Source organism: Megalobrama amblycephala, linkage group LG4, assembly GCF_018812025.1.
Source record: "Megalobrama amblycephala isolate DHTTF-2021 linkage group LG4, ASM1881202v1, whole genome shotgun sequence".
Taxonomy (NCBI): Eukaryota; Metazoa; Chordata; class Actinopteri; order Cypriniformes; family Xenocyprididae; genus Megalobrama; species Megalobrama amblycephala.
In genome coordinates this window covers 4903009-4924503 of record NC_063047.1, presented here as the reverse complement: position 1 = coordinate 4924503, position 21495 = coordinate 4903009, and the positions used below count along the sequence as shown (strand labels likewise).

The window sequence follows — 21495 nt, the reverse complement described above, 5'->3', positions numbered from 1 at the left end:
TTTATTCAGTATTTGAATGAGAAAAAAAATCCACAAACATATTAAGCAGCACAATAGTTTTCTACATTGATAGTAATAATAAATGTTTCTTGAGCAGCTAATCATCATTTCTGAAGGATCAATGTGATGCTTAAAACTGGATGCTTAAAATTCAGCTTTGCAATATGTTTTAAAATATATTAAAATAGAAAACCGTTATTTTAAATATGTAACAATATTTCACAATATTTTTGTTTTAACTGTATTTTTGATCAAATAAATGCATACTTGGTTAGCATAATACATTTCTAATACACACACACACACAAAAAAAAAATCAACTCTACAAACTGTAGAGTAAATACTACAATAAATACTTTAATAGTGCAAAGTCATACTTAAGAAGCTCAATTGTATTGGAAATGTGCCATATTAATCGCTATGGTTCCTGGCAATGATGTGCGTTAAATACATGCCCATCCCCCAACATTCCCCATTGAATCCAGTCCAGATAACATCATGTTTTTCATCTCATGTTCTTTCTCAATTTCCTTTAGACACCAGAAGAACAAACAAGCTGCCAATGAGCTGCTGGCTAAACTGAAGGATAACAGAGAGCTGCAGCACTTCCTTCAGGATGGACAAGAGGTAATAATACAAAATACAGAGCAATTATTATAAGACAAAGTCCTTCTAACTGACATTGAAAAAGATAACACTCTCATATAAACTCTGAGAGTGTTATCAGTGAACCACAGCACCTCCTACAGGATGAATCCAATAGCGCCACATTCAGACCTTTGTGTGATTAATAAGTCTCCTTTTCCATCCCTGTGTCTGTAGCTGACATTGTGGATAAATGAGAAGATGTTGACTGCTCAGGACATGTCCTATGATGAGGCCAGAAACCTCCACAGCAAGTGGCAGAAGCACCAGGCCTTCATGGCTGAGTTGGCCTCCAATAAAGATTGGCTGGACAAGATTGACAAGGTATATTCCCATCATCTCCCAGTGCATTATATATCTTATGTACCTCTGAATACCAATATATTTTTTTTAATTGTAATTTCCAGGCCTGGAAACGTAATGGAAATTCTTAAAAAATTTAAAAATTCATGGAAATGCTCAGCTCTAAAATATATTTGCTAGAAATTGCTCTTTGTGTGAAAGTCTGGAAATATCAAGGAAATCCATTGGTCATCCTGGGTTCGTCAAATAACTTCATCATTTCTTGTTTTCGCAGGAGGGTCAGGTGTTGGTGAAGGAGAAGCCAGAGCTCGAGCAGACGGTATCAGAGACTCTGAGTGGCCTACAGAAGCAGTGGGAGGAGTTGGAGAGCACCACTCAAGCCAAAGCTCAGTGTCTGTTCGACGCCAACCGAGCTGAGCTTTTCACGCAGAGCTGTTCAGCACTGGACTCCTGGCTCCAGAACATCTCCTCTCAACTTCAGAGCGATGACTTTGGAAAAGATCTCACCAGTGTCAACATCCTGCTCAAGAAACACCAGGTAAATCCAAGACCAAGAAAGATCACAACTCCAGATACTCACAGATCACTTCTGTGTGAAATTAAAACAACCTGTAGTCCGTGGGACAGAACATTTGAATGTGTAGTCATTCTCTCTAGAAACAGTGCCAAAAATGTGAAATATGCTTTATTCTGTGCAAGTAGACATGTTTTCAAACTAATGACCCCCTATGTGACCCTGTACCTGTGTGTGTCTCAGATGCTGGAGCATCAGATGGAGGTGCGTGAGAAAGAGGTCCAGTCTCTGCAGTCACAGGCTCTGGCCTTGGCCCAAGAGGAGTCTGGGACAGTGGAGGTGGATGGTCAGCAGAGAAGGGTGACAGACAGTTTTGCTCAGCTGCAGGACCCTCTAAAACAGCGGAGGCAGCATCTTCTTGCTTCAAAAGAAGCTCATCAGTTCAACAGAGACCTTGAGGATGAGATTGTGAGTCATAAGCAAGAACAGCTACACTGTAAAAAACAACGATTTTGTTAAAGTTGTAAATATTATTCAAGCACATAAGAAAATACCATTTCGATCATTCTACTTGAAATTTTCACTCAGTAATTCAGTGTTATTTGACATTTCTTTGTAGTTTAAAATTTACTGGCAATTTCTGAGTGAAAATCGTTTAAAAGTACCTTAAGAGTATTTTTTATGTTTGTTTCTAAAGTTATGGGTGAAGGAAAGGATGCCCCTCGCCACTTCCACAGACCACGGTAAAGATCTGCCCAGTGTTCAGCTGCTCATCAAAAAGAATCAGGTAATCGATAGCTCAATCAATGTTTTTGAATCTATAAAAAAAGTGTTTACTTTTGATCATTTCCAGTCTTTTACACTTTCTTTTTCACTGTCTGACTGACTTTCCATTTTCCCCCAGACTCTGCAGAAGGAGATTCAGGGTCATCAGCCCCGTATCGATGACATACAGGCTCATGGTAGAAACATGTCACCTGGGAAGGAGTCAGAGATGGACAGGGAGAGGAAAGCTGCTCTTGATGGACGTCTGGCAGAGCTGAGGGAATTGTGGGCCCTTATGATTTCTGAGACGGAGAAGAGAAACGTGAGGCTAGCAGAAGCTAACCGAGCACAGCAGTTTTACACAGATGCTGCAGAAGCTGAGGCCTGGATGGGAGAACAAGAGCTTCATATGATGTCAGAGGAGAAGGCGAAGGTCAGTGAAGACTGAATTTTAAAATGAACATTTAACAGCGATTCAAAGATCCTTGAAAGAGATTTGTGCTTGGAAGTACAATGAGACATACACTGCCATTCAAAAGTTCGCTTTCAGGATGATTTTATTTCTTTGAAAGAAATTAATACTTTTATTCAGCAAGGACACATTAAATTGATCAAAAGTGACAGTAAAGAGATTTATATTTCAAATAAATGCTGTTCTTTTTGAGTCCTGAAAAAACGTATTTCCAAAATGTATTTTCAGCAGCACTGTTTTCAACATTGATAATAATAAGAAATGTTTCTTGAGCAGCAAATCAGCATATTAGAATGATTTTTGAAGGATCATGTGACACTGAAGACTGGAATAGCGATTTGCTGCCAAAAATTCAGCTTTGCCATCACAGGAATAAATTACATTTTAAACAGTATTATAATAGAAAAGTTCATTTAAATGGTAATGCTGTGCTGTTATTGATGCGTTTACATATGCAGTGTTTAAAGTTTTTGTGGTTGTTGTAGGATGAGCAGAGTGCTCTGGTGATGGTGAAGAAACACCAGATTCTGGAGCAGGCTCTAGAGGACTACGCTCAGACCATCCACCAGCTGGCCAACAGCAGCAGACTCATGGTGAACAGTGAACACCCAGAAAGGTGGGGAGCATACTAGTATTGGTGGACTGTCAGATAAAGTGTATGAAATGAAGTATTGGTATAATCCATTTTTTTTCCCCCTTTTGTAGTGAAAGAATCACTCTGAGGCAGGCCCAGGTGGATAAACTGTACGCAGGGTTGAAGGATCTGGCAGAAGAGAGGAGGGGCAAACTGCAGGAGAGACTGAGACTGACCCAGCTGAAGAGAGAGGTGGATGATTTAGAGCAGTGGATCGCTGAGAGAGAGGTCGTCGCAGGGTCTCATGAACTTGGACAAGACTATGAACATGTGACGGTATGAAATCCATTTTTCCTCCTCACTTCCTAAATCTTCAATACTGGAATTGCAAAAACTTTATTCATATCATATCATATTTATGTGAACTACTTCTTTAGGTTACATCTACACTAATCTGGATACATTTGAAAATGCAACTTTTTCCTGTACGTTTTAGCCTCCTGACACTCATAAAACACTCCTGACACTTGTAAAAATTGAACTTTTTAAAGACGCTCTCTCAAGTAGATACATTTTAAAAGCAGTCTGGTGAGATATTTTGCTGATAAAGTGATTGTGCCAGAGGAATGTTGTGGGAACTTTATTATGTCTGGGTTCTCTGTATCACCTCAGTGAGCTTTTATTAAATTTTACACGTATGCAGTATGATGATTTTAACGTTTTCCGATGTTTCAGTGTGGTGAAAATTGCTTGAAAATGCAAGTGTTGGAGCACATTTTGAAATAAAAACACCTTTTCCAAATATATCCGGATTAATATAAATGTAACCTTAACCTTTCTTTAAAGATTATACAGTGGGATTATCGTCTATAATTCTGGATTCTCTCTCTCTCGACCCTTCAGATGTTGCGCGATAAGTTCCGCGAATTTGCGCGGGACACCAGCACAATTGGCCAAGAGCGTGTGGATGCAGTGAACGCTCAGGCAGATGAACTTATCGAGTCAGGTCATCCAGAAAACGCCAGCGTAGCTGAGTGGAAGGATGGGCTCAATGAGGCCTGGGCTGACCTACTGGAGCTCATCGACACACGCACACAGATGCTGGCCGCATCTTATGAGCTGCACCGCTTCCATCAGGATGCCCGGGAAGCTCTTGGGCTCATAAGGGAGAAGAAGGAGACACTAGCTGGAGCCGAACTCGGACGGGACCTGAACACTGTCCAGCACTTGCTTAGACAGCATACGGCCTATGAGCATGATGTGCAGGCTCTCAGTGGACAGGTGAGAGCCTTCCTTTAACCTTTTCCCATATATGTTGTACATTTTCTGATGCCTTGATTTTGACCGTTTGATTATTTGTCTAAAGGTTAAACGTCATTCTTTGTCCCTTCACTACAGGTCACGCAGGTGCAGGACGATGCTGCACGTCTGCAGAAAGCGTACGCCGGAGAGAAAGCTGATGATATCCATCGCCATGAGCGTGCAGTCACAGAGGCCTGGGAGGGGCTTCAATCTGCCACTCAAGCCAGACGGCTGCTCCTGCTGGACACAGTGGAGAAGTTCAGACACTTAAACATGGTCAGAGACCTCATGCTGTGGATGGAGGGAATCAACTTACAGATCCAGTCACATGACAGTCCGAGGTACTTGCAAACATACACATTGTTAAATCTAAATCAAACATACGCTACCGTTCAAATGTTTGGGGTCGGTATGATTTCTTAATGTTTTTGACCTAAGTCTCTTATGGTCACCAAGGCTGCATTTATTTTACCAAAAAGTACAGTACAGTACAGTACAAACAGTAATAGTGAAATATTGTTACAAATTTAAAATAACTATTTTCTATTTTAATATATTTTAAAACATATGGCAAAGCTGAATTTTAAGCAGCCATTACTCCTGTCTTCAGTGTCACATGATCCTTCAGAAATCATTCTAATATTGAAGCATTTCTTCTTCTTCTTATTATTATTATTATTATTATCACTGTTGAATATGTTTGTGTTGTGGATGCTTGTGGGGTTTTTTCAGGATTCTTTGATTAATAGAGTTCAGAATAACAGCATTTATTTGAAATGGAAATCCTTTGTAAGATTATAAATGTCTTTACTGATCATTTTAATGCATCCTTGCCTAATAAAAGTAATGTCTTTCAAAAACAAACAAAAAAACTTTTGAACGGTAGTGAATATAAACTGACACGTTAAAAAATTAATACATTTAAGTTAAGTACATAATAATATAATGATATATGATATAATGACTCAATTTTACAAGTACATTTGTTGGAAATCTGTTTAAGAAGGAATTACATACATGAATAAGTAAAGAACTGATGAGAGCCAATATATTCTCTGTTGTAGGGACGTCTCCTCAGCTGGTCTGGTCATCGCCAACCACCAGGACATTAAGTCTGAGATAGACACTAGAGCAGACAGCTTCACTGCTTGCAGTGAAATGGGACGGACCCTCATCAATAACAACCACTATGCTTCAGATGAGGTTTGTCCACGCCACATACACACAAATGAACATGCACATTCACATATTAATCACTGCATGTTAGCCAAGGAAACCCGCATGTACCTACTCACACACTGTGAGGTAATTGGATGTATGTCATTTCTAGATTCAAGAGAAATTGGATCAGCTTCAGGCCAAACGCACAGAAATTAATCAGAAGTGGCAAGAGAAAATGGACCACTTACAGATTGGTGAGTATGTCGGAGGAAGCTTGTTTCTGTGGCTCACAGTATGCTAAAGAGATTTACATCAAAGTTGGCAGTTTTGATCTACATGTTTTTTGATGTTTTTTCTTATGATACTGTTTGACCATATGACATCCTTGCATTCATGTGAAATCTCATCTTATTCCTCTGCTTCTGTGTGTATGTCAGTTCTGGAGGTATTACAGTTTAGTAGGGATGTGTCTATGGCCGAATCTTGGCTGGCTGGACAGGAGCCGCTGGTCAGGGCAGCAGAATTGGGCTCTAATGTAGACGAGGTTGAGAGTCTTATCAAACGCCATGAAGCTTTTGAAAAACTGGCAGCAGGCTGGGAAGATCGATTCACACAGCTAGAGAAGCTCACCACGGTTTGTTAACTCCACACCTACACTTATAAAAGTGCAGGATTTGTAATGATAACGCCATTCATTGTATCCTTTTAATGTTCTCACTTTCTCATGTTATTCTCTGTCAGCTGGAAGAACAGGAAATTCAAAGAAGAAGAGAAGAGGAAGAGAGGGCCCGACGACCACCCACACCTCCCCCTGTGGAGGAAGTAGTACCATCTGAGATTAACGATTCTGCTGCAAGGTAAGAAACAGACTGTACCATTCTATTCAGCTAGAGGGGTGGTCATTTTTTTCCACTCATTTTTACCTCTTACCTTTTCTGCTTATTCTATTTTTTTTTTTTTTACCTTGTAACCAGTGTCAAAAACAAAAATACTCACCAAGCACAAAATGCAAGTAAAAATAGTCTTTGGCAATGAAATGCAGCCATTTTTTACACTACCAGTAAGTTTTTTTTTGTTTTTTTTTTGTTTTTTTAATAGAAATTGATACTTTTATTCAGCAAGGATGCATTAAATTGATCAGAAGTGACAGTCACATTTTTTACATTGTTACAATATTTCTATTTTAAATAAATGCTGTTCTTTTGAACTTTCTATTAGGCAAAGAATCCTGAAAAAATGTATGATGTTTCCACAAAAATATTAAGCAGCTCTGAAATAAATGTTTCTTGAGCAGCAAATCAGCATATTAGAATGATTTCTAAAGGTTCATGTGATACTGAAGACCAGAGTAATGATGCTGAAAATTCAGCTTTGCATCACAGGAATAAATTACATCTTAAAATATATTCAAATAGAAAATTGTACAAATATTTCACAATATTATTGTTTTACTGTATTTGTGATTAAATAAAATGCAGCCTTGGTGAGCATAATAGACTTCTTTCAAAAACATTAAGAAATCTTACCAACCCCAACTTTTGAAAGGTTGTGTATCTATTTATTTAGTTTTTTTTTATGTTATTTATGTATAAGTAACATTAAATCACATGATTTAAGTTGATTTAAGAAAAAACTGCTAAATAAGACATTGCTACCACTTGCCAGGTGTGGCAAAAAGATACTTTCGGACCATAGTTGTAACTTTTTTTAATGACGTGTTTACACTGGCTTCTCTTTAAGGACGAGTCTGGACCAGACTACATTGAACCAGTCAGTATCTGTCAATGGTGTCTACAGTGACCAGGAAACATCACAGGTCAGATATGGTCCACACTGTGCTTGCATTAAATTCTCTATTCATATTGATCCAGTTATGCATTCACTTTCATACATGTTTACATCATGTGTTAGTATACAGACACAGTTTTAAAATTCATGTCAAGACGTCACAGTCCCAGTCTCAATTGTGCTGTCTTGTTGTGTGTTCAGTGTCTTTTTGCTTGTTCCTTTCTATTATTCATGTTGATATCAATGTTCTGCTGTAAACTCTTGAGTCTCTTTGAGTGTGGGAGAATGTTGAAACGGATTGAGTGTCTAACAAAACTATCAGTACGTTTTTCAATGGTCATGCTGTGTGGATGTCCTTTTAACTGTCAGAACAATATTTCAAGACAAACGTGCTAATTCTAACACACTCACATGTTAACACACATTCTTGTGACGTCTCTTATCTGCAGTCATTATCGGTTTCTGTATCTGAACTCAAGAAAGCCGAACCTAAACCAGAGAGTAAACCTCAGTCTAACCCAGTTTCTAAGCCTGTGCCTAAACCCCACAAGGCACAGGAGCGTGTGAGTACTAACCCCCGTAGCGCCCGCCTGTAGCCGTAGTGTAGCATCGCTGCCCCATCGCTGCTTGCGCTTAACAACCCAGTAGCCTCGCAGCATGATGGCAGCTATACCACACCTGCTAGAGGGCAAAGTCACAGTTCTGCTGCTTTCTATTGCTTTCAGTGGATCAGTCTTGTGCTTTTTTTTGTATGTATTTGGCTACTGTAATTTTGAACTTTTGATACTTTTTTTCTTGCTTGGGCCTGAGCTTCAACATCAGTGTTTGCGATGCACTAATATCACATATAAATTTCTATTTTTGATGTTAAAACGCAGCTTTGTTGTTCTGTGGAGTGCTGTTGTTTTGCTGTTTGTTGTCAGGAGAGCTTAACTTACAGTAGGGCTAGTGTTTGTGTGCATCACAACAACTGACAACTAAATCCCTACTAATCCAACTCTCACATGAGATATTGTTTCTTTATTTCCTTCAGTTTCATCGGATTTTACTTTATTCCAAGGCAACTATTTTTCCTAACATTTGTATTTACGTATTTGGCTTAGAATATAAAATTAGTTTGAGTAATTGATTTAGGCAGATGTGTCCCAGTGTCTTTGTGGCAGTGTTATTTCATTCTTGCGTCCATATACCCCCAGCTTTTCCATACTGCCCCGTTTGTCTTTAGTGGAACATGCCAGTGTTTTTTGTTTTTTTTTTATATATAGTCTCCTTATGTCTTTGAGTGTGCCTTTGCTTTCCTTTTGTGTGCATGTACATATTGTGCTTACTGAGTTTGAATATTTTGATGAATCTGTTCATTAGGATGATACAGTATTATCCTGGAATATTTATTTGTCATTAGTGAGGGATTACACCTCAAAATTCAGTTAGTCATAAAAAAATAACTGTACAAGTTAATTTATTAGATTTATGAGAATACTGAGACAGGTCATGTTATGAAGGGTCAGTAGTATTTTTTTTTTTTTTTTTTTAATAGAAATGATTTAATTTTATTCAACAAGGACACAATAAAATTAATCAAAAGTGACAGTAAAGACTTTTACATTTGTTACAAAATATTTATATTTCACATAAATGCTGTCAACATTGATAATAAATCCCCTGGTTTCACAGACAAGGCTTAAGCCTAGTCCCAGACTAAAATGCATGTTTGAGCTGTTTTAACTGAAAGCAACTTAAAATAAGTCAGTGCCATTGTTTTGTATCAAGATAATGTGGTTTTTTTTTTGTTTTTTTTGTTTTTTTTGTTAAAGCTACTTAAATATCCTTATTGAACTAAGGCCTAATCCTAGCTTAATCTAAGGCCTATAATTAATAAAATTAATGTTAATCAGGATATTAGAATGATTTCTGAATCATGTGACACTGAAGACTAGAGTAATGATGCTGCAAATCCAGCTTTGGCATCACAGGAATACATTAGGTTTTAAAATGTTCAACTAGAAAACAGTTATTTTAAATTGTAATAATATTTCACAATATTAAAATTTTGTAATGTATTAATTTGTGATCAAATAAAATGCAGTTTTGGTGAGCATAAAAATCTTAAACCTTTGAATGGTAGTCAATGTGAGAGTGTAATATTTTTAATGAACAGTTTAAAGTATATTTGTTGCCTATTAATATAGCATGTAATTGTGAACAAGTTAAATAATGCCTTTAATGAATAAAAATAGTATTGACCAGTACGATAGTGACCTAATCACTCTTTGAGTGCATTATTGTAATGTCTACTAACTGTGGCCTGTTTTGGTCAACCAGGGATCTGAATCGGAATCAGTTAACGGTCCAGGCCGTGACAGTGGTCTGGACTCGACATCACGGCAAGACCCTTCAGCAACACTGCCAGGGCGAGGAGGAGCTGAGGCGGCCACAGAAAACATGGAGGGCATCCTTTGCAGAAAACAGGAAATGGAATCACACAACAAAAAAGCAGCCACCAGGTGACACAGGAAGCAGGAATTTTATGAAAGAATGATTGTGAGAATCTAATCAGGGTTAATCATGTAAATGGTGTGTTTTTCTCTCTGTGCATTTGTAGATCGTGGCAGAATGTATATTGCGTTTTACGTAAAGGAAGTATGGGCTTCTATAAGGACAACAAGAGTGCCTCTAATGGAATCCCTTACCATGGAGAAGTTCCCATCAGCCTCAACGAGGCTGTCTGTGAGGTAGCCCATGACTACAAGAAGAGGAAACATGTATTTAAACTTAGGTGAGAAAGAGATTATGGGAGAAATTAAATGAAGCACAAGAAAATGAATGAAGTTCTTAGTATGTGACATTATGATGTTTTATTTTATTTTTTTTAAAGGCTTGGGGATGGAAAAGAGTTCTTGTTCCAAGCGAAGGATGAGGTAAGTTTTGCAAAAAGGATGAAAAGAGAATGTTTTTAGGTCATAATCTAATATTAAGATTTAGAAAGATATCTTACTGTCGTACTCTTATATTCTGACACAATCGTTCTCTCTCTCAGGCCGAGATGAGTTCATGGATTCGAGCAATCCAGTTATCCCTGCCGTCCACCGAGCGTTCGCCGGGTGGCACACGAGGTCTGAGTCGGGCGATGACCATGCCGCCAATGTCTCCCAGCTCGGGCGAGGGTGGAGGCGTGACCATGCGCAACAAAGACGGCAAAGAGAGAGGCGGCGAGAAGCGCTTCAGTTTCTTTGGCAAAAAGAAATAAGCACCAAAATATGGCACAGATCTCCACAGTGAGCCAAACAAGAGATGGAAGTTTGTCAACACTCAAAAGAAACTGTTTAGAAAAGGCAAAGAAAACTCGCATGTCACGTTTGTGATAGGTTTTTTGTTTTTGCCCTTTAGTTTTCTTCCACTCATTTCTTTTAAATTCATCTCATTTCACACTTCTTTGGATCTTCCTCAATCTCGCCTCCTAGATGGAATGTCACTTTTGGCCAGACGGTGAGCTCTGAGCTGAGAGAGTGGCGTCCCTGACCGAGAGCCATCCTGAAAGTTTAGCTCATACCTTTCAATTTGAATAGTTTCCTTTTAACTTTTTCCCTAAAAATAATTTTATCTTTGGGTTATACGGCATTTCCATACTGTAATGACCAAGAGTGCTATTTTGTCTCTTTGCCCTGATGATTTCCATTTCCTGACCTCTCACTTTCTTTGTAAAGGACTACAGTCCTTTTTTTTTTTTTTTGGTATTATTATACTTATAGCTAAAGATTTTATTGTTATTGCTATTATTAATATTGTTTATTTGCTGTTCTGTTTTTGAGTCAATTTAAAGTAAAATATTTAAAGAAAATGTAAGTATAGTTGGTATGATCTTATGTTCAGAGAGGACAAAGCAGAAAGAAGCCCATACATCAGAGGTGGGAGTTCATGCTGGTCTTTTTCCTTTCCTTTTTATTTTTTCTTGATATGACTGTGTGGAATGTTTTTTTTTTTTTTTTTTAAAGAATAGTGTTTTTCTGCTTAAGGAAAAAAAAAAAAACACTATTTATGATGGTTTTATTATCTTTTTGTTTATCTTTCTGTTCTCTCTCTTTCATTTTCATTAAGAAATACTTTAAGTATGTGTTCTTATTCTGTGGCTTGTTCCTTTAGCTCATCAAGTTCCTTTAACCTCTTTATCTTGTTCTTTTCTTAGACCAGAAAAGTGTTTGTTGTGAAGATTGAAATTGAGGTGTGATGCTGTGGTTTGGACTTTGGTTTTACAATTGCTCGAAAGCAAACAGACACAACACAAGAATCACTTGCACAAGGCAACATTAAACTCACGTTAAACAAAGAATTTGAGGACAGCATATATTTTTCTCCATTTTCAAGTAACTTTTGATTTGAATATGTAGTTGACCAAGTTTCCTGTCGGAATGTATTCTCAGGCGTCAGTTTTACCATTCACACACCGACGGACACGCGCACATGCGTTTCTCTCTCCTAACCCTACACTTTAAATACTTTCCAGGGATGAAACTCTATTATTGGGATTGGTGTCAGTGATGCTCTTGAGGTTGATGCTGTATTTTTAGGTGTGTGTGAGTGTGCGTGTGCTCTGAAGAGGTTGCTTTCAGGTATATCGGTTGTGAATGTGCTTCAACTCTGAATGAGAAACAAAATTACTGAGGTATTCTTAATGTGGACCAAATCAACAGTTTTTCCCCCAAGCATGGTGATTGAGATGATCTCTTCCCTTTATTTGTACATCACGAGTTACTATAAATTATCTTCCTTGGAGGAATGTGAAATTTTTACTGCATACTTATATAATTGTAGGTTTTATTCTTGCGGTCAACAAGAGAGAACTCTCTCCTGTCCCGGAAGTAGCGTACACAAAGGCAGAATCAACGGCAACCTAGCTGACATGATTTCAGATATACTTTTGCAGTTAAACGCATGATGTCCTGGTGTAACAAGTGTACCCACTGTGGCATGAAAGCAGTATTTTTGTAGGATAAAGATTTTACAGCCTCATATGATTGTGTGAAAGCTTGCCTTGGTGTGTTAATATTAGCGCAAGTTTTTTTGACGTCATACATTGAAGCCCTTTCCTCTGAGGTGTGTGGAGTATTGAGCCATGTCCATTCTTATGTCAGTTATCTCTACATTTCCTTTGGAGACGCATTTAAGGGGTCGGCACGAAGACGCAGTAAACTGAAAGCTGAACTTTTTTTGCTGTGACGATTGATGTGAAGGAAAATGATGCAGACTCTCTACTGAACCTTGTCCAGCCCTCAAAAACAGCCTCTTACCAGTTTTCAGTGATTGGACAATGTCACTGAAACTCATTTTCCGCTCTGTTCAGTGACATGAATTGTGACTTGGTCCAAATGAGAAATTAGGTGCTTGGAGTCACCTTTGTGAAACATTCTCTGGATCGGTCTGATGTTCTCCATCCAAAAGGATAAAAGAGCTGCGGTAGAATGATCTAGTTGTGCTTTTGTTCACACAGAATACCATCATTGAGCTGTAAGATGATTCATTTAGTCTGAGCCTACACATACGGTTTGGGACTGTGTGCTAAATTTCTTCCTGAGATAAGTCAATGTGTTGCATTTGGATTAGTCTCTCATATTTGTGCTGATGATTTTTTTCTATTCTTCATCATAGTTGCCTAATCTGAAAACGTTTTCTTCCTCCCACATTTTATACTTTCCAGTGTGGATGGTTTTAACCCAGTTTGTGCAGATGGTCAGTTACATTATGGAAAATCTAGATAATTGAGTCTGTTTGTGTAAATTTCAATGGACTGGTGAGGAAAAGTGTACGGAAAATGAAATGTAATTATATTGCAATACATAAATACAGTGAATTCAATGGGAAGAAACTCCTTTCAGTAAAAGTGAGTGGACTTAGCATTAGATTTGATGAATCTGGGTTTTTTCTTTTTTTTTTTTTTTAAGCAGATCACCCCCCCCCCCCCCCCCCAACCAATAGTAGTGTATTTTACCACATTTTAATGCGTCTTCAAAAATATTCCCACCAAACCCATTAAAAATACCATTTATTAAAGAATGTTAATTCCATTCTTGATTTTAAACCTGAGTTGTTAATATCACTACTATTATCTGTTGTTATTACTGTTATAATTATTATTATAAAAGTCATAATATTAATAACTATTATTAATACTACTGTTGCAACTGCACCTCGTGTAAAACTGCAGCCTATTCCTGCTGAGTTTCTCGTCTGTAATACCAAACCCCGCCACTTGGGGGCAAGTGTGCTGTGGAGCATTTTTCATTACTGATCTAAACAAGAAAAAGACTTGTTTGTTGACTTGTGTATCTACATCTAATATTAGGAATAAAAACATGATTTGAAAAGAAAAAAAAAGTGTGGCGTTCTTTTTCTATAAATTATGTAGATGTGTAAATATAAGATTAATATTCATGCAGGGGAGACCGGGGAGTGTTGTAACACGGGTTCAGTGTAACTTGTCAGTTTGAAAAGTCAGAAAAGAGCTGTAGTGATAGAGAACTGGCATGTGTGTGACATGGTAGATTATGACCGAGAAGAAAAAAGAATGGATTTTTGGGAAAATAATTTTTTTTTTATCAAGATCATTTTTGTCTACCAATCATTGTATTGTAGTTACATTACTTGATTCACATAACCTAAAGAAAAAAATAATAATCTGATGCTTTGCATTCATGCTAACTTTAAAACCAGCTAAAACAGTTGGCTGTTTGCGGTGGGGATCATTGTAACAGTTACAACCAACCCCTTATGATGATTCCAATGAGTCCAGTTAACAATCACATCCTCTATTGAGGCAAAGTCACAAGTTTTTGTTTTTGTCAGGGGAATTATTCCATTATATGTTCCGTTATATTTATGCGCATGTTGTCTTATCAGATAAAAACTTTATTCTCCTCAATTGAGCAAGTTTTGTGCACATTTTTAGAATTTATGCACATCTTGGTGTTTCCATCCAGCGTTTTTTTTTTTTTTTTTGTTGTTTTTTTTTTTGTTTGTTTGTTTGTTTGTTTTGTGTGTGATATATCCCAAAAATGACAAAAATAGGTGGATGGCAACATAGCTTACAAACACACACATTTGTTGTGCTAAATTTAAAATCCTACAAGAAATACAACATAATGTTTTGTCTCTTTAAATTTTCACTTTATCGAAGAACAAAGAATAATCCATTTTGAATAAAGTTCTTGCTAATTACCTCACATGTTTACATCTATCCCCGGCTAGTGTAACAACTCACCCCAGTAGGTGGGGTATGTTTTACAACTGAACTCAGTTTGACATTTAACTCAGATAATCTGTAATTGTGTAGTGAGTTTTATTTGTAGTAGACAAATGTGGCTACCGTGTATCAAACTTTGAGAGATCCAGCACAAACAACAAGTTACTGATGCTCAAACAGTCTCCCCTGTCAAATAAATAAATAAATAAATGCCAGTCAAAGACATTATTTGGTTATAATAACTGTAGTTAGTCTTGCCTTTTGAAATATTTTCGGTTCCCATACATGTCTAAGCACAAAGCAGACCTCTTTCTCTGCCTGCTCTCCCAGCTAAGTCATTGACAGGTCATGAACTCTGACCTTAACCCATCCACATATTTGAAGTTTACCATCTTAACAAGAATCAGCTTGCATGCCTCAAATGCAAATCTCTCCACCTCCCTCCGCTATTCACAACAGTTTCTAACTTTCAGATTCTTGTGCTTTTAGAGCTGACTTGGATGTAATGTTCTGCAATAATGAGCTGAAATAATTATGAAAATGCACTATAACAAATGACAGAATGAGAAGGCAAAATGTTCATAATTTCTGCATCATATAGAGAACAAGTTGTTCTGAATCTGGCCTTGAAACACAACCAGAAACTGCCTACAGACCTCCAACTACTAACAAAGCCTGCAGGAAATACCCATGTAGTACTCTAGGTCCCTTATTACTCTGTTACTTTCCCCACGTTCAGATGCTCACTAAGCAAATACCCCCTTTTAATTTTTTATATACAGACTAATGGTCCTTCCTCCTCCTGTGCTTATTATGTTTTCACATTTTAGGCCTGGTGAGTGCCATTTATCAAGTCTATCAAGTGTTGAGAATCGCTTGGCAACGCAGCACCAATATGTTAAGCGCGATTTGAAAGCGCGACGGCGGCCTCACCTCCAGCCATCCCGGGCCCCCGCTTTGTGTTCAATCACAATGGCGCGTTACCCAGCGACCGTTAAAACCGCCTGAGCACAGCGCGAGGGGCCGGACCCTCACTAAATTGTCACCAACGCCTCAAACTGTTGCCAAATTGTCTTTGAGCCCCCAACGGACTGATTTGAGATGTAAAGAACATCGTTACTGAATCACAGAATGTGACATTGGATATCAGAAGTTCTTATTGTAAGTAAATTCCAGTTATTTTCACAAAATACGAGTTTGTTTTATTAGTACGTCTGTCTGTAACGTATTGTTTTTTGGTTTTGTTTAGGGTAAACTTAGATAGGCTACTGTTCTGTGGCGTTATTGTTGTTTGTACTATGGGCTTGTTCTAGAATTTGAGTAAAACAAAACAGCGTTTTTTTCTGTGTGTCAGTCAGATCTCCTCGATTATTCAGGTCAAGTTGATCTGGTGATAACTGTTTCGAGGAAAGGCGTGAATGTTCAGTATATACTTATCAAGTTGTGAGAAAATTCTCGATAACATTCACAGAGTGAAAATGCTGGTCTGTGTCTCTTTCATGTCATTCGCGGTTTCAGTGCAGATAAACAAATGCGCATATTTCATTTTATAGTTGTTGAGTGAATTGCGGCTGTCTGTGCGTGTTCGAGGGAAGAGAATATGTAGAGTCAGCATACTGCAGTGCGCGTGACCGAGAGCGCTCAGCTCCACTGGGAAAAGCTTGCATGAGTTTGATCATTAGCGTGATCGAGTTACATTTGAGTTTTCAAAGAGTAAGAACAGACTATGAAGGAATGACCTGGAAAAACACACACGGGCGAGTGGCTCTCAAAACTGATTAAAAAGGTATTGATGCATATTTATGTATGCATGTACGAAGGCCTATATGTGTTTATTTAATCATGATCAGAAATTTGTGATCTCAACATTTGTTTTCAAAAGATAGCCTATCAAAAGTTTTTTTTTTTTTTTTTTTTTTTTTTTTTTTTTTTTTAATCAAGTATCAGAAGCCAGTTTTAAATGTAGTACTGCTGCATTGTTGAGCATGTTTGTTTTTACTCAGGGATTCAAAAATAGATGACTGTCAGTGATAGTCCACTTCCAAATCAGTGTCCGACACTTTGAAAAGGTGGCAACAAATTTCAGTGCCAGCCAACTCACGGGACTGGGACATCTGCTTGGTTATAGAATGAAGTTTAACAGACGCCAATTAAATGGTTTGTGGCTAACCACAGAAATTGTGAGCGATGTGCAGTTTGTTTGTTTGTTTTTTTCTTGAGAATATTATAGTAATTCTAAGTCATGGCGAAAGCAAGACAGAAAAAAATAATGCATGGCTCATGAGGCTTTCTATACGCGTGAACCGAAGACTGTTCAACTTATTCTACCTTATGACTGCTGAATTTGCAAATAACTGTTTGCTTCAGGGAGGTAGATATTATGCATTCTAGTAAAATTAGCCAATTAGACCCACTCCCACCCTGCAATCCTGAGGTATGTTTTCACTCACTGAAAGCCTCTTGCATCTTGTGCTTCTGCTGTGTGTATGTGTTTCTATAAGTTTGTGTTCAAGAATTAAGTCTGCTCTATAAAATGCACACCACATCTGGAGTGGATTTGGCGAACAAAGAAAGATGGATAATAGTTGGCCCTGCTTCCCAATCAAAGCTATACACACGCACACATACATACACAGCATTATGACCCCAGATTGTTCTGCAGGCGGATGTGTAATGCTGAGGGCATGTGGTTCATAACATCAGATGAGGGCAGATAAGCAGATAGACAAAGCAAGAAAGATATGTGAAGAGAAGAGTTCGGAGCAGTGAATCTATGGATGAAGTGACCAAATGAAAGATGATTTAGCTACACTCTGGTCTCCATATGTTGAACAGAACCATCCAATGATGCTGTAATTAGTATTGAATAAAAAAAAGAAAAAGGAGAGAGACAGTTTTAGAATGTTAAGTCAAGCCTTTGAATGTGTTCATGAAAATAAAAAAACATCTAAACGTGAGAACTGGCAGAATCCAAACGTTAAACATTTCAAGGTCTGATTATCAGTATTATCAAAGAGATGAACAGAATTTTTTCTATAACCATTATGTTTAATTGTAAGAACGCATGTAACAGCTATGACAAATTGAAGTTAGAACATAAGATTATAATGAAGACTTGCATTTAATTGGTCTGGAGTCTCTGGACCCACATTGTGGATTAGAGAAATTCCCCCATGTAAAGGAACACTGGAACACAGAGAGCTGTGAAATAAAAATGAGGAGATAAGGAAGATGAGAAGTGATTGCAAGTGGGTAGATGGTATGTTTCATAAAGCCTGTATAAGTACCTGAGATTGTCCTAACCTCAACAACTCTAAACTTGGGTTGGAAATTAAACCGTTTTTGTCCAGTACGTAATTTTAGAAGTATACGCATTAATTCCATAAATATACTTAGTTGTCTTTTGTCACTACAATCTGCATGTAAATTTCCCTTGGACATCCTGTCATTGTCACTGCATGATGAACGCACATTAAGAGCATTAGGAATATTAAAACTTATAAATTGTTAAAAACAAGTCAATTATAAGCTATAAAAAGGATGCAATATGCAAGAACAGTATTAACAGCACTTAAAAATAAAGGTTCTTTATTGGCATCTATGGTTCCTTGAAGAACCGTCAACATAATTGGAACCTTTTTTCATTCCACAAAAGGTTCTCTATAGTAGAAAAGGGGTCTTTAGATGATTAAAATGTTCTTCACACTAAGAAAAAAAGGGTTCTTTTAAAAGCTATTCACTAAAAAGTTTCCTTTGGGGAACCCACGGTTCTTCTATGGCAGCAACGTTTGTCATGGAGCCGCTGTCCACACCTCACTGTGTTGATAGTAGACCTTCTCAGAGTGTCTCTCACCCAATATCAGGACTGTCTGATGTTGAATCATTAAACAAAAATGCCAAAATCTCATAGAGATCTTCATTCCCCCCTTAAATTTAGACACATCTAAAAAAGAAACTCCCTGTTTACTTTACACAGACCCATTTCACTCCAGATTGATGGTAGACCTTCTCAGAATGTCACTCACACAACATCAGGACTGTCTGATGTATAATTTCAGAATAAAAGCCCACCAAAAACTCACATAAAAGCTGGTTTGTATAAAACATAAACTTCCTGTTTCTATCTGAATTTCAAATAGACAAAACTGATTATATAGTATGAGATTTTGGAGGGCTTTTATTTTATAATACAACATCAGACAGTCCTGACATTGGGCGAGTGATACTCTGAGAAGGTCTACTATCAATCTGAAGTGAATGTGGGCTGTGGAAACAGGTAGGTTCCTTTTTAGAGCTACAGTCATGTGAAAAAGTTAGGACATCCAATTGAATTCCATGGTTTTCTGTATTAGGGCGTAATAAAAAAAAAAAAATCATCTAGTGCTTGGCAGGTCTTAAAATTTGAAAAATAAAACCTCAGATGAACAACAACACATGACATATCACTCCGTTTCATCATTTATTGAACAAAAATAAAGCCAAGATGGAAAAGACATGGGTGATAAAGTTAGGACATCCTATGATTCAGTTGATTGTGGATCCACTTTTATCAGAAATAACTTGAAGTAATCATTTTCTATATGACTTTATCAGTCTCTCACATCATTCTGGAGGAATTTGGCCCACTCTTCTTTACAATGTTGCTCCAGTTTATTGATGCAAAGTTCTCGCCACTAGAAAACTTTGGTATACAGAGGAGTTCATGGTTGACTCAGTGACTGTGAGGTGCCCAGAGCCCATGGCTACAAAACAAGCCTAAAATCATCAACCCTCCACCAGCATGCGTGACTTTTGGTATGAGGTGTTAGTGCTGATATGATTTTCACCAAACTTGGCGATGTGCATTATGGCCGAACATCTGGTCTTGTCTGTCCAAAGGACATTGTTCTAGAAGTCTTATTGTTTGTTCAGATGCAACTTTGCAAACCTAATTAAGCCATACTGCCATGTTTTTTTAGCAAGAAGAGGGTTTCTCCTGGCAACCCTTACAAATATGCCATACTTGTCCCGTCTTTTTATAATTGTACTGTCTTGAACTTTCCTCCTTGGCATTGTGTTAACACACATCTGAAGTCTCCAGACACTCAAAGTGCCAGAACTTCAGCTTTTATAGAGGTGATCACACTTGCTGATGATCATTTAATCAAAGGCATTTGATTAGCAGTGCCTGACCATTTCTTACCCTCTTAATTCCTATGTTAACAGAAGGGTGTCCTAACATTGTCACCCATGGCTTTTCCATTTTGGCATAGTTTTTGTTAAATAAATAATGACATGGTGTGATATGTCATGTGATGTTATTCATCTGAAATTTTATTTTCCAAATGTTAAGACCTGCCAAGGACCAGATGATTTTTTATTACGCCCTGATACAGAAAACCGTGGAATTCAATAGGATGTCCTAACTTTTTCACATGACTGTATGTGAATATACTGTATAGGCAAAATAAGTTATATATGAAATTTTGGAGGGCTTTTACATTGTAATTCAACATCGGACAGTCCTGACATTGGGTGAGTGACTCTCAGGGGTGGTGTACTCTCAGACTGAAGTGAAACTGGTTTGTGGAAACACAACTATATGAATTTACAGACAGAACAGGTTATATATCAGTTTACGCGAGACTATAATATTTTGTTATTCCACATCAGACAGATATTTTGATATTATTTTGAAATTCTACATTTAATATCGCTCAAAATTTAAAGTCATTTTCATGTTATCAGGCCTTATTTTTTTTATATTTGTATCATTTTATATCTATTTATGATGCTATGTATTTTTTAATTTACTGGCTAAATAAATGAATGCAAAATATTAGCAGAAGTTTATTTTGAAATGAGTTTTTACACACTATTACAGTAATGCCTATATACGCATACCACAAAACAACGTGGGGGCTAGAATGATCATGTTTTTCAAAGTGGAGGCTGGCCTGAACGCAGTCCAAAAGCAGACAGACAAGCAGGCACTTGTCAATCATTTGTTGTGCATGGTTAAAGGGATTGCTTAAATCACAAAAGTATTTTTTGAAAACTTGAATATGTATGTAACAAAATTCAAGTTCAGGGATGGAGGCGGCGGGAACCGGCAAACGTTAAGGTAATACCGGTGTGCCTCACTCACATGGCTCTCAGCCCTGCCCTGCTTCTCGCCACAATACTTCTAAATGTAATATCTAAATATCCGGAGCTTTCAGAGCGTAAATGACAGACTTCTCTCTAATGATGTATGCAGGACTTCTTCAGTCATTTAGTCTGCTTAAACCTCGGCCGAGCAAGTTCACTTTAATCTACCTCCACTTTTGAGTGCAACACCCACATCCCAATATCCAATCAACAACCAACGGATAAGACCAAGTCCCTGCCCCACACTCTTAAAGCAGAACTAAGTAACTTTTTTACCTTCATAAATAGTTTTCTAAGTCCTTACAATGGTTAATTGAATTGTAATGGTGTGTTTGAGGCGAGCACTAACCCCCTCTGGCACGTCTACGCCAGAAAACGGCACTTGCAAGTTGAACAAGTTGAACAACCAACAGATTGAACAACCAACAGAAAAGACCAAGTCCCTGCCCTACACTCTTAAAGCAGAACTAAGTAACTTTTTTACCTTCATAAATAGTTTTCTAAGTCCTTACAATGGTTAATTGAATTGTAATGGTGTGTTTGAGGCGAGCACTAACCCCCTCTGGCACGTCTACGCCAGAAAACGGCACTTGCAAGTTGAACAAGTT

At 37.7% G+C, this 21495-nt stretch overlaps 1 protein-coding gene across 9 annotated transcripts in view; it reads left to right on the top strand.

The window, feature by feature from the left end:
* The window catches only part of LOC125266359 (spectrin beta chain, non-erythrocytic 1), a 100773-nt gene extending 86880 nt beyond the window's left edge, over positions 1 to 13893 (top strand). For 6 of the 9 annotated variants that reach the window (XM_048186918.1, XM_048186917.1, XM_048186916.1 and 3 more), the window contains 20 exons: positions 537 to 627; positions 823 to 969; positions 1223 to 1486; positions 1706 to 1930; positions 2160 to 2249; positions 2367 to 2660; positions 3185 to 3315; positions 3405 to 3609; positions 4177 to 4554; positions 4672 to 4916; positions 5640 to 5778; positions 5906 to 5990; positions 6174 to 6370; positions 6478 to 6593; positions 7477 to 7552; positions 7974 to 8087; positions 9847 to 10028; positions 10127 to 10300; positions 10400 to 10442; positions 10562 to 13893. In XM_048186918.1, coding sequence (XP_048042875.1) covers positions 537 to 627; positions 823 to 969; positions 1223 to 1486; positions 1706 to 1930; positions 2160 to 2249; positions 2367 to 2660; positions 3185 to 3315; positions 3405 to 3609; positions 4177 to 4554; positions 4672 to 4916; positions 5640 to 5778; positions 5906 to 5990; positions 6174 to 6370; positions 6478 to 6593; positions 7477 to 7552; positions 7974 to 8087; positions 9847 to 10028; positions 10127 to 10300; positions 10400 to 10442; positions 10562 to 10771 — 3406 coding nt within the window. In that variant the 3' untranslated portion in view covers positions 10772 to 13893. The remainder of the gene's footprint in view (positions 1 to 536; positions 628 to 822; positions 970 to 1222; positions 1487 to 1705; positions 1931 to 2159; positions 2250 to 2366; positions 2661 to 3184; positions 3316 to 3404; positions 3610 to 4176; positions 4555 to 4671; positions 4917 to 5639; positions 5779 to 5905; positions 5991 to 6173; positions 6371 to 6477; positions 6594 to 7476; positions 7553 to 7973; positions 8088 to 9846; positions 10029 to 10126; positions 10301 to 10399; positions 10443 to 10561) is intronic. The other 3 variants (XM_048186921.1, XM_048186922.1, XM_048186923.1) reach the window with 1 other exon arrangement.
* The last annotated feature ends 7602 nt before the right edge of the window (positions 13894 to 21495 follow it).